Source organism: Cygnus atratus, chromosome 24 (genome assembly GCF_013377495.2).
Source record: "Cygnus atratus isolate AKBS03 ecotype Queensland, Australia chromosome 24, CAtr_DNAZoo_HiC_assembly, whole genome shotgun sequence".
NCBI lineage: Eukaryota > Metazoa > Chordata > Aves > Anseriformes > Anatidae > Cygnus > Cygnus atratus.
In genome coordinates this window covers 2,633,288-2,645,911 of record NC_066385.1, presented here as the reverse complement: position 1 = coordinate 2,645,911, position 12,624 = coordinate 2,633,288, and the positions used below count along the sequence as shown (strand labels likewise).

General features: G+C 59.2%; 1 protein-coding gene across 2 annotated transcripts in view; it reads left to right on the top strand.

Annotated features, from left to right (window-relative positions):
* Positions 1-12,624, top strand: part of CDK18 (cyclin dependent kinase 18) — a 34,012-nt gene that overhangs the window by 12,920 nt on the left and 8,468 nt on the right. For both annotated transcript variants that reach the window (XM_035561460.2, XM_035561458.2), the window contains exons 2-4: positions 6,276-6,430; positions 11,517-11,662; positions 12,003-12,128. In XM_035561460.2, coding sequence (XP_035417353.1) covers positions 6,307-6,430; positions 11,517-11,662; positions 12,003-12,128 — 396 coding nt within the window. In that variant the 5' untranslated portion in view covers positions 6,276-6,306. The remainder of the gene's footprint in view (positions 1-6,275; positions 6,431-11,516; positions 11,663-12,002; positions 12,129-12,624) is intronic.

Sequence of the window (12,624 nt, the reverse complement as noted above, 5' to 3'; positions counted from 1 at the left end):
ACAGTGATGGTGCCAGAGGGACACTGGCACGGGCACCTTCGGGTGGCTCTGCACAGCTCCCAGGCAGCAACAAGGCAGGCGTTGAGGTCCTGCTGCAGTGGGCGAGCCGCCTGTTATCAGCCTATTGTTGATGCAGCCTAACACTGGACGCTTCTCTCAGGTTGTCCTCTGCCATGGAATAAGCACCCAGTGTTCGTGGCTGCCGGAATAATGAGGGTCATTTTAGTGACCTCCTGGATGCTGCCCTGATCTCACCACGGGCCGGGGGGGAAAGAGCCAAGGGAGAGCTGCCGGCTGCGCCACGCAGGGCTGCGGGCACGGCAGGAGGCAGAACAAACCTCCTTTGTGCGCTCGTGTTACTGGGCTCATTGTCGGCACTGAGACAACGGGGAGCGGAGCCGCATCGAGCAGAGCAGCGGCGATTCCTGCTCCCAGCCGTGCATCAGGCACAGGTTATAGGTTCTGGAAAGGCTGGGGCTGCAGGAAGCTGTCCGTAGCATTTGCCTTCCCAGGATGTCTTCGTGTGTGTCTGGGCTCAGGTCTGTGTGTGCTCTGTGTGGCTGGAGTTTCACCTGTGCCGTCGTTTCCTTTCCAACGATGTCCCATGGCACCATCGCAGTGAGGGAAGCTGCTGGGGAGAGGAGGGTGGAAGCCCTCCGGGTGCCCCACAAACCAGGCTGCTGCTGGCAAGCGTCCCGTGACCAAGGAGAATGCAAAGAAATGAGAAAGGAGGAAGGATGCATCATCATTCCCGACATAGAGCTGGGGAAGGCAAGGCGTGCAGAGACAGAGCTGGGGTGGAAGCCAGCCTCGTGCATTTACTACGGGCTCATTTTTCCTCCCAAGTCTCCCCTGATCAGCAGATGTGAGAAGAGAGGACAGCGAACTCCTGGCTGCTGTAATCACCTTCCTGGTGCACTGCGTTTGTTGTAATCATAGGAGCCACTACAGGAGAGAGAAAAATTGTAACACGAGGGTGGACAGACTCCCTGGAGACCCGAAGTTTCCTTTCCAATCATGCCCAGCGCGGTTTCTGCCCTGGGATGATGGGCTTGCTGTTTGCTACAGGGCTCCCGTAGATTAATAGGAATTGATTGCACTCCCTTCCCTGCAGGACCACGACCTCCTGGCGGGGGCTTTGTTTCCTGTGTGGCAGGGAAATGTCAGGGCCCCTGCGCAGCAGAACTCAGCAACGGGAGGCAAATGTGCAGGAGGAGAGCTGGCCTCGCTCTCTCCCCTCATCTCTCCCCTTTTTGGGTGTCATTGCTACAAAGAGCCACGCAGAAAAGGGTCCTGGTGGCAGCTGTGGGGTGGGCAGGGTCTGCTGCCTGTCCCAGGGGCTCCCAGGATGTGGCCCCCTCTCTGCAGGGCTGCGCTGGTTCTCAGAGCAGCTCTGTCCATCCAAACGGATGTTTCTTGGTGCTTGGGCTGTGCTCTGCTCCGTGGCATCCCTCGCGGGGAGGGAGCGGCTGGGAGCTCGTTACCCCGGGGAGGAATTTGTGCCGACAGCTGAGCAGCCAGGGAGACATCCATCTGGTGGTCAGGGGCTGGTATCCTTCCCTGCCCCTCTGTCCTTGCCCCGCTGGGATTCCCAGCTGCTGCAGCAAATTCGGCGTCGCCCCGATGTCTGCTGGAGTTGTCCCCGAGGCCAACTGTGGTTTCTGCCTGACTCCCAAGACCAGCCCCGAATCTCTCCCTTTCCGCACACCTCCAAGGACCCAGCTCTGGCCCCACGAGGCCATGGGAGGAGGAGGAGGAGGAATCCATGCAGGATGTGTCCCACAGAGGAGCCAACTGCTCCCCCATCGCCCAGCAGCTCGCACCGCTTCTCCCTGCCCTCCCTCTGCGCCGGGGCTTGCGCCAGGAGCGAAGCGGGGACGGCTTCTGCTGCTGGGTGGAGAGGGCTCAAGGGCTGCTCTGCTGAGCTCTTGGTTGCTCTGACTTCGGTCTCCAGGCCTTGCGATGTGAGCAGGGGCACGTATTCAACTGGTGCCTCCGCGCGGTGTTTGCTCAGCCCTGTAGCCACACGCAGCGTTGCACGATAGCTGTGTTTGCAGAGCAAACAGGGCTCCACTAGCAGAATTCCCCATTTCCCCGATACTTGCAGGAGCGAATCAATGCTACCTAATAGCTAGGAGCATGGGCTGTAACTGCTGAATAGGACTGTTCATTTTGCCTTGTAAACACAACTGTTAATCTCTCGGGGGGGGTGGGGTTTAAAAAAGCAGACTATTCCCTCCAAGCCTTCCACATTTTTAGCTGTGAAATGAGGGCAGGAGTCTGTTAAAATGGCAACAACAACAACAAAAAAAGGAGCGACTTATTTGTGAGAAGCAATAAAGTGGTTGTGGCTTGAAAGCCCTGCTTCCGAGCCTCTGCAATGCGCTGAAGGAGGAAGGGGAGAGCTCCACAGGCTGAAGATGGTTTGTCTGTGCTGAAAATACCTGCCTCTTGGCTTCCCGGCAGAGAGCCAGGGGGGTTTGCTGTGCAAATGCGAGAGATTCATGGGGAGAGTCGCAGCCCAAATGCCTGTGGGAATAGCTCGCTGAAAAATAGCGAGTGCAGTCAGTGCTAGAGCAGCGAATGTGGCTCTGAAAGCGGCGTTTAAAGAATTGTTAACATCTCGTCTTGAGCATGTGATTAGCTTTCCTGACGGGATTCAGCTTTGGGCTCTTTGAAGTGTTTTAGCCAAGTATTTACTATCTGACTACATTACAGTAAATGCAGATCATTCACGCGGCTGGCTTTGATCCCCGTTTCTTGGCCAAAGTCCAGGCTGAGTGATTTCATTTTTGCCTGTTGATGCCTAAATTCCTCGTTGCCATTTTAGATCGCTTCTCCCCTGCGTGCCCTACCGCGCCACGTCGTGTTTCGGCATGTCGGCAGTCAGCCGCCTTCCTCCATCCCCGAGGTGCCTCCGGCCAGGGGCTGTCCTCATTCCCGGGGAGCTTTGAGAGCCTCGGGGCTGTAAAACGAGTGATCTCATCGCTCTGCTTACCAAGTGTCACTTTCGCAGCAAGCCAGTAAGTGCCCCTGCTTCCTTTAGTGCACTGCTGCTAAAATTTGGGGAAAATAGGCAGCCGCAAGCAACAATTCCTTGGAAATCTGTGCTGTGGGAGCAGGCTGTGTGGCTCCCTTCAGCTGTGAAGGGGATGCCTTCTCCCAAAACCTTCTCCTAAAACAGTGCAGCTGCAGGTTACCCCCTCCCCAAGGGGGCACGAAGCCCCTCGCACCCCATGGGGTGTTCCTGCCCGTGCAATGTGCGTGCACCCAGGCAGGCCGTGGGATGCCACCACTGCTGGAGGGGGGCTGAATCCCAGCCGTGGGGCACCTGGATCCGAGCGGCCCCGTGGGACAGAGCAAACTCCTCTCCGGCAGGCGTGGAAGGCTAAGAAAAGAACAAGCCCATAAAATCCACCTGACAAACACTTCGACGTGAACCCCAGCAGCAGATGCCAAGCAGGTCCAGGGCTGCCTGGAAAGAACAGCCACAATTACACGGAGCCATAAAGATAACGAGCGCAGGGCAGGCTCGCGCGGAGCAGCAGAGGTAGCTGGCGCTCCCGGTGCTATTTTCTCCCCCACCCCACTTCCTCTCCAAGGAGGTTTATATTTAGCAGCCTGTAGCTGCTGGTACTCCTGCTGATGGCAGGGAGGGGAAGGATTCAGAGCAGTCTGGAGCGCAAATTTGTCAGTGCTAAGGTGCTTGCCTTCTAACTATCCGCACTGTTAAGAGGGAAGAGATGGAAAGACCTCTGTGCTGTTTCCCCTGTTTTATTCCCTGGTCCTGGAGTCAAAGGCCCTTCTGGAGGCTGTGGGGTTGCCTGGAGGGCAAAGCCTGTGCTCAGCACCTTTCCTGACTTTCTGGTCCCGCCGTGCAGCTTGTTCCGACCATCCCGTGCCCCTCCTGATAGGGCAGCGCTTTGTCCCCAGCACGGAGGGGTGACCGCTGCCACCAGGCACGGCAGGCGTGCTGGAGGGGTGCAGCAGCCCCCAGCCCACTCCCCCCCAGTCCCCGGAGGGTGCTCCTGCTGAAGGAAGGGGCTGGAGATCCCAAAGGTGCCAGCGGTGCCCGTAGGGGAGGTGGCAGTGGGGTGAGCAGCGCCCAGCTGAAGGCAGGTAACTGCAGCGCCCGTGCACGGGCGTGTGCGAGGGTGGCTCAGGATGCTGCCAGCCTGCAGTTTGTGAGCACAGCCTTCACCGGAGGTGTAAGGAAACTTGTGCATGCTCTCGTTTTTAAAGAATAATCATTGAGATTAGCTGGAGGTTAATGTGGGGAGTTTGTCTTTTGTTTGAGCCTGGGATGTACCTGCTGGGAGCAGCTCAGATTTCCCCTGCTCCCTGCCTGGTAATTTGGGAGTGCAAGAGCGCAGGAGCATCTGCACCTCATACGCGTGCTGCTTGAGCAGTGTCTGCGTGCACAGCTGGAGCAGAGCTCTTCAGGCCAGTTTAGTTCCTTGGGTGCCCATGACACGAGTGTCACTTCCACTCACCGGTGGTGCCTAAGGGTAAAACTTGCTCAGTTTGTGAGGTGAGGAGCCGGATCAGAGCCGTGGGCTGGGAAAGCGGTCTCCAAAGCTTTGCCTGCCCTTCAGGAGGAGCAAGGCTGCTCGGAGATTTTATTGTTGGCCATGAGAAAAGCACCAGCCTGGAGACTTTGTTAATGCAGCATTCATTAGCGTCAGCATCTTGTTGTCAACGCATGCTCCTGTAGAGCTGAGAAAACATTTAAATGTCTGAGGCCCGAAGTGGATGCGTCTGGCATCCTCCTTGCTCACTTTGCAACTCAAAGCAGCCTCTGGCCTCTCTTCCCACCCCCAGCCAAATACCCCCGCATATGCAAGCGCCGCTGGGCCTTCAGCTTTCGGGTTTTGCATCACTGAGGGTGGGAGGTGAGTGGGGCTTCCTACTGAGCAGGGTGCTCGGGGGGAGCGGGTCCCCAGCGTTCGGGTGCATCCCAAGGATAATCCCAAGGATTTTCGGGGGATTGCACCCGCCGCAGGAGGCCGTGCCTCGCAGCCGAGCGTGGCAGCCACGCCAGCAGTGTTTATGTTGCTGACGGTAATCTTTTAAGCCTTCAGATGCAGGCATGTCAGCCCAAGTGTTCCCGTCGCCCTGGCGACGCGATGCATTGGCTGCGGATGCTGCGGCTGAGCGCATCCGTCTGGAATGCGACCGCGGCGGCTTTGTGCTCGTGGCCCGGAGGGGGCTGGGGCAGAGGGGCTGGGGGCTGCTGGGGTGCAGGAAGGAGCCCCCCTCCGGGTAGCTCTGGGTGCCCGTTGGGTCCCGAGGGCTGATTTCCCACTTAAAATCCTCCCTTGGGCTGCTGGGTGAGGAGAGCAGTGTTAAAGGAGCGCGGTGCTGTCAAATGGAAACACCCTGGGAGGTGGGTTGGGGGCTGCCAGGGCTGGTCGGGGGTGAGACCCCGATGTCTGCACCTCTGGGGTGAGATGGCCGTTCGCTAGGTCTGTGCTCGGCAGGAGGAACAAGTCCTGAGTGCGGCGGGGCCGGTGCTACGGAGCCGGCCGTGCACACACAGCTCTTGTCCTGCCCGCTCCCAGCACCAGGGCGAGCCTGGCAGGAGGGCAAGGTGGAGACGCCCAGAGCCAGCCCCCTCAGCCCGCTCGTGGGGCTGCTCGGGCGCAGCACGTTTCGCCATGTGTCCCTTGAGGGTTTTCTTCGTTTAAGGGGTTTATTGCTCTAATCAGATCTCCAGCTAAGGAGATTCCAGCGCCTGTACCGGATCTGAGTCAATGAAGAGCTTGTGAGCAGACCAAGCTCAGAGCATCTCCCCCGGCAGGGACCCCCCGGCCGGTCCTGGCTGCCCCCAGCACCCTGCTGCTGGCCCGGGAAGTTTTTTGTGCAAGGGCAGAGCAGGGAGACCGGACTGCCTGGGAAGGTGTCTTTTCTCTCGCTGTTTATTCTTTCTTGCTTTCCTTCTGCTTTTGTCATGTTTTTCCCTTTTCCAGGCATTCCTGGAGTTTCCAAGCAAGCTCTAAGGCATGCCCTGTGCTGACACCCGTGACTCAGTGTCCACAGCTCTGCCCTGGGCTCATCTCTGACAATTAGCTCAGAAAAAGCCCCGTGCACCTCCTGACCACAGTCAGCTCCCAGTGACACGAGGTTCCTGATTCTCCTGGTGGCTCCGGCACAGAGGATGCCCAGGGATCCTAGCAGGGACGTGCAGCTCTGGGTGCTGCCGGCCCCGGTGCCTGGGGGGCTGCGGGTCTGTCCCACCCCGCACCCCGCAGCCAGCTCCGTCCCCTTCCCCACAGGGCTTTGCCATCCCTCAGGGCACGAGGTAAAATGAACAAGATGAAAAACTTCAAGCGGAGGTTCTCGCTCTCGGTTCCTCGGACGGAGACCATCGAGGAGTCGCTGACGGAGTTCACGGAGCAGTTCAACCAGCTCAACAACCAGAGGAATGAAGGTAAGGAGCCCCCGGCCCCCGCCGCCGGCCGCATGGAAAGCCGCTGCCCCTTTGTCTGCGCTCCTCTCCCCGTCCATGTGGCAGGATTAGCAACACCTTGTTATTAAATCTGATCTGTAGAGAGATTTATGCCTGCACAGGGCAAGTCTCGAGGAGGGACAGGTATTTGCACAGAGCGGAGAGGAATGACACATCTGTGGTTAAGGTGGAGAGCGTGAAAGCGTGGGATCTCCTCCTGCCCGCCCCAAAGTGACGGCGGTGCTCGAGCCCCCCGGGGCTGCCAGCACCCGCTGCCACCAAATCCAGAGACCTTGCTGTCTGTCCACCTGGGGCTCCTAGGGTGCACGTGGGGTGCACCTGGGGCTCTCTGAGCTTCCTCCCGGACCCGCAGCCTTCTCCTTCGGGGTGCAGTTTCCACGGTGCAGGAGAGGTTGAGGGCCGGGAGCCCTGCGAGCGCGGCGGTGCTCGTCCCTTCCCCGAGCGGTGCTGAGCAGCGCTCACGGCAGGCTGGGGCAGGCTGGGCTGGCTGCTGCGGGTTCAGCAAGGGAGAGGCAGCGCTGCGGGCAGGAGCCCCAGCAGATCGCAGCGGGGCGGCCGTGCTGGGGCGGGCAGGGCGAGCTGCTGGCAGGCGGCGCTGGGAAACCCGACGGAGCTGGGCTTGAGCCAGCCGGGGGGCGATTCGCTGCTGCGGGTGCAAGGCTGAACCGCCCCCGGCGAGCGCGTCGTGGGCTTGCTGCTGCCTCCTAGCCAAAAGCAGCTCTGTCCGGGCCAGCCCGTTCATGTTCGTGTGTCACTGCCCTGGGCTCCGCTCGGGTCACGTTCGTGTTTTTTGTTGTTGTTGTTTTTTTCCCCTCACCCTGCAGCCACAATTGCTAGAAACTTTTGCTGCAAGCAGGGGCCGAGGCCGTGATGTAATTGCCTGGCACTCGTGGCTGGCCCAGCAGGGAGGGCTTGTCTCTGCCAGCGAGCCTGCTCCAAAGCAGAGATGCAGTAACCCGACGCTGAGCTGCCTTTCCTCACCCCTGCGGCTCCTGGCACCCCTCATACCCCTCCAGACACCCCAGCCACCCTCCGCAGCATCTCTCCGCATCCTCCTTCCCTGCTCCTCACATGCACACACCGCCCCTCACACCCTAGCAAGCAGCCGGGGCTATAATTAGACTTGAGCCCTTAATTAGATGCTCAGAAGCCGTGAGGATAAAATGGTGCGAGGCTAAGAAACCGCCAGGCGCTGACAGCTGCTGCTGCTGTTGCCTCCCTCGGGGCACCTCGGCCCTGGGATGGCTGAGCCCGGGCTCGTTATCTCCGCCGTGCCAGCTGAGGCTGTCGAAGAGGCGATTTCCCCGTTCTGCTGCTGTAACGAGGCTTTGGTCACGGCACCTCCTTTGTCCTTGCACAGCAAAGCAGCGCGCGCAGCATCTGCCTGTCCTCGGGCTTTCGGTGTCGCTCCTGAAGTAGGTGGGAAAGGAAAAGAGCAAAGTCAGAGCGGGACTGAGAGTTGGGAAGAGTTGGGCCGGCACTAGGCAGTGCCACGGTGTGATCAGATCATCCTGCGTGGAGCTGGGAGCACAGCAGGGCTGTGGGACCCCCGGTGCCATCCCAACACCTCGCTCTCCACGGGGACACCCCACGTCCTGGTGTCCCCCGTGCACAGCCCCACTTTGCAGCTGAGCCCCCTGCCCGCCGTGCCCAGCGCTCCCTCCCTCTTGCCTGAGTTTCCCCGGGGTGTAAACAGCCCCCAGGGGTCACCCCCACAGCGCCCTTAATCCCACTGCTGCGGCTGTTTTTGGAGAGCCCCAATAACCACATCTGTCTGAGACATCTCCTGGCTGTTTTGTGCCCCTCTCCTCGCAGCCGGGAGCGCTCCCCCCACAGCCGTGTGCCTGGGGAGCCTTGGTGGGGAGTGCTTTGGTTGTGTAGGGGAGCAGGATCACTTTGGGGGTGCTGGAGGGGATGAGAATGGGATTTACGTACAAGCTGCTCTTCTGTGGGGTTTGCCTTGGGGGCTTGGAGCTCGTGGGAGCTGCCTGGGCTGGAGGGGGGCACACGAAGGGCACTGCTCACAGCACAGATCAGCACAGTGGGATTTTTCTTTCATCACCTCGCACAACCCCTCGGGGAGTCGTTTGCAGGCTTTATTTCCCCCCCAGCATCAGAAATCAGAGGTTATCAGCACTCAGAGGTCACGGCCATCTGCGGGCCCTGCGCTCGGGTGGCCTGTCCGTGTCCCCGTCCCTGGGGAGGAGCAGCAGACTGCCCGTGAGATGCTCCGCACGTGCAGAGCTGCTCTGGCAGGGGGACAAGGCGAGGACACCTCGTGGGAGGACACCACCAGGGTCTGCGATGGGCAGTCCCCAGCCCCGTCCTCCCCAGCCTCCAGTTCCCACGACCTCGCTGCCGGCCGCGGAGGCCGATAAAGGGAGGTCCGGGAGAAGCAGAGCCAGCAAATGGAAAAGCAAACAGCTTTCCGGCACGGACACATCCTGTCGCGGGCAATGTCACCTTGGCAGAGCCTGGCGATGCCCAGAGGGAAGGGGTGCTGGGCTCGGAGCTCCGGCAGCCCGCTGGGGTGTCCTGAGTGCCCCCACCCCGCCGTGCCTCTGCCCTGGGCACCACCACGGCCTCTGCTCGGGTGGAGGAAAGATCCTGGGTTATGGAGAGCCCGGGCTGGGCCCTGGGCAGCGTCTGAACCTCGACAAGAGCCAGCACCATCTCTGCATCTACCTCACCGTGGCTGCTCCAGCTCCCCTGGAGGCTGAAGGCAAGGGGACTTTCCTTCCCTCCTGCCCTTCCCCAGGCACCCTCTGTGCTCCGGATCTGCAGAGGTGCTGAGTCTTGCTTTGATAAGGGCTCGTGGTGCTCAGCACCAGCTCGTGCCTGTTCCGGAGCTGTTTTGCCCCAGAACAGCCACGGCCTGGTCCGTCCTCTGAGGCCAGAAAAGGGCTGCGAAGCCGGCGTAACTCCCAGGTCAAACAGCATAAATCAGAGCCAGATCTGGCCTCTGGAGCGCACGGCCACAAAGAAGTGAGGATGAGGAGGAGGAAGGAGGATGAATAATCCCAGATCTGCGTGCAGCCCTGCCTCATGAGTGCAACAGAGCTTTGAGAGGAGAGTTCACACTTAGCAAAGTAATTAAAAGTTATAAGTCAGGCAAGGAGTGAAGGGTTCTGGCCCCTTTCCTTGGGAGATCAAAGCTTGTTTTGGCAGAGACAGTGTGTAAATATATTTATTAAAAAAAAAGGCAGGAGGCTCGTCAAAGGCAGCCGCCGTGTCTGCGGTCTCGCTTTAATTTGCTTTGATATCCCATGCAGCCTCATTATTCGCAGGGTGTCAGGGCTCGCTGCAAGCCACGTGAAACGCCGAGCAGAACCAGACAGGCCCTCGGTTTGCACGCCCACGGCCCCTCCCGTGAGCATCCGGAGAGGTCCTGGGCACCCAGGGCAGCACCAGCCCTGCGGGACCCGGGGTCAGGGACACCGTTAGGGCTGGGCTGGCACTTCCAGCCTGCCTCTGGCCCCAGGTCACCATTCCCCTCATCCCTGCGAGTCCTGGGTGTAGTTTTAGGTGCTGTTTTCATCTTGTGGTAATTTGCAGCATTTTCGTGTCCTGTTGCCCTGCACATGCGCTGGGAGGCCGGTTTGTTGTCCTGCCTTTGGGCTTTGCCGTGGGTGCTTTTGTGGATGAAGAGCTGGTGGGCTGCTGGTCTGGACAGACCTTGTGCCTTTTGGGGACAGGCTGCATCTTTTACCAGGCTTTGGGCTCGAGGAACATCTTTGGGCTCGAGGAACCAGCACAAATTCACCCAAGCTATCTTTTAAAGTGGATTAGTTGAACTCTGTTTGGTCAGATGTTAAATGGCCTTTGGTTTTGTTTCAGATAATTTGCTTAGGAGGTGAACAAGCTAAAAAGCTTTGATCCAGTTTAATTGATACATGCTAATTCTGTACCTGTGCTTAATTCAGGGTAGGTTTCCTAGCTGCTCCTGCACAGACAGATGGCCAGAAAGGGACAGGGACCAGAGCCCCGCAGCAGTGCTGGGAGAAGGGACGTCTCTGTGCCTCCTTGCCCACCCATACAAAATCTCCTGGAATGGTTTCAGGTGCTGGGGGACCCCTGGCATGGGCTGCACCCCTCCCGTGGGTGCGGGCTGTTTGTAGAGGGCACCCCACGTCCCTCAGTTCGCAGGTCCCTTTCTCCCCCATGCCCATGGCAGGAAACCACATCTTTTCCCAGGTCACTTGCCTGCCACCTCTCATCCATCAGATGAGCAACGTGCGGCCAGGTCCCAGCCCTCCCTCGCCCGTCCTCAGCAGTGAGATCATCGCTGGCTGTCCGAGCACGCCGCGATCGGGCACCGAAATCTGCGCTAGGCATAGCAGGGAGGGATGGCCTCCGTGCAGCCTACAGAGCGCTGCCTCCTCCATCCCAGCACACCCAGTTAGTGCTGCCTCCTCTGTCCCAGTAAGCCCAGTTAGTGCTGCCTCCCCATGAATCAGGGAACCCACTTCCTACCAGCCAGCCGTTAATTACCAAGTGAGGAGCTTTAAGTGCAAGCCTCAAACTGGAGGCCAAAGGGAGCTCAATGGCTTATTTTGTTCTGATTTTTTGCTCCTTTCAGGGTTTCTTGGGCTTGATGAGGCTTCACACCCGGAGTCCCAAGAGGAGAGCGATTTTTCTAAGTTGGTTTGGTTTTCAAGAGGGCTTTTGTGTTTCTCAGGATGGTGGCACATCTGGCTAAGTGCAGCAGGTTGGGGCAGGAAAGCTCGCAGTGTTTTGTTTTGCAATAAATGACTGCCAGATCCAGAGCCGCGGTCAGGCTCCTAGATGTCCCTATAGCACGTCACGTTTTGTCTAAGGTGACGTTAGTGAAGATAAGGCTGGGAAGCTGAGATGAATGCTGACCCATGCACCAGGAGCCTGTAGCAAACAGCGGGTATTGCCTCTGGGTGTGGAGACAGAAAAGGATTTTCCCGTGGCCCTGGAGCATCTCTGGACCTCCCTGCCCTGTTCCCTTTCCATCAAGGCAAGGGCCGTGGTGGTACTTCTGCCACTCCAGCAGCTCGCTCTCCTTTCTCTTTGTCCTCAGACCTGGCTCAAGGGCACCTGCAGCTGGAGCACCTGGGCAGGGACTTCCGAGCCGACACGGCCCCCATCTCCCCCTCCGAGGTGGAAGGCCAGTCCCCGATGGCCGTGCGCTACCGCAACAACAACCAGCGCCGCTTCTCCATGGAGGCAAGTGCTGCTGGGGAGCAGGAGGGACGTGGCCAGTTCTGGCTGTTACCTGCCTGCTGGCTGGAAGAGCCAGTGCTCGATTCATGGGGATCTGGTGGTCTTAGAGCCCTGATGCCCTTGCTCAGAGCCCTGATGCCCTCGCAGGTGCGCTCAGCATGTCCATGGTACCAGACAAAGCCCCGAGCGCATCCCCGTGCACACACCTTCCCTCTTCCCCTGACCCAGGGGTGTTGCCCCCATTTCTTTGCCACTGATGTCAGCTCTGGATAGAGGGCACTGCCCCTTGGAAGTCTCTTTCATCAGGTGCTTTCATCACCTACTCTCCCGCCCCTCTCCGCAGGATGTCAGCAAGCGCCTCTCCCTGCCCATGGACATCCGCCTGCCCCCCGAGTTCTTGCAGAAGCTGCAGATGGAGAGCCCGGAGTTCCCCAAGCCCCTCAGCAGGATGTCCCGGCGGGCTTCCCTCGTAAGTCTCTGTGTGCAGAGCAAGCAGTGCGGGCACAGCACCTCGCTTTGTGCATACAGCAGCCAGCAGATGCACGTGCCGGTTGCCACCCACCTACACGGGCACGTCCCCCTGTGCAAGCTCCCTTGTACTGAGACACACGCTGCAAATCCCTCTCTGCGCACTCCCAGCAATACACGTTGCCATGTGCCCCGTGCACATTTGCCCCTGTGCGTATGCACACACTCATCCTTTCCCCATGCCACCCCTACATGTGCCAATCCGTGCGCTGCTGTGCAAATCCCCAGGCCTGTGCATTCCTTCACCCAGCTCTGCGCACACCTGGCGCCCTTCCCAGCCCCGCTCCTTCCAAGGGGAGGAGGTGGAAACCTCCTGCAGTGCCACGAGTGCTGGAGCCTCTGCTGGTTGAAATGCAAATGCCGATAAATAATGAATTAGCCTTTGCATTAACGCTGGCATTTCAGTTTCTTTACTGCAGAGCATCAGCATATGTAGG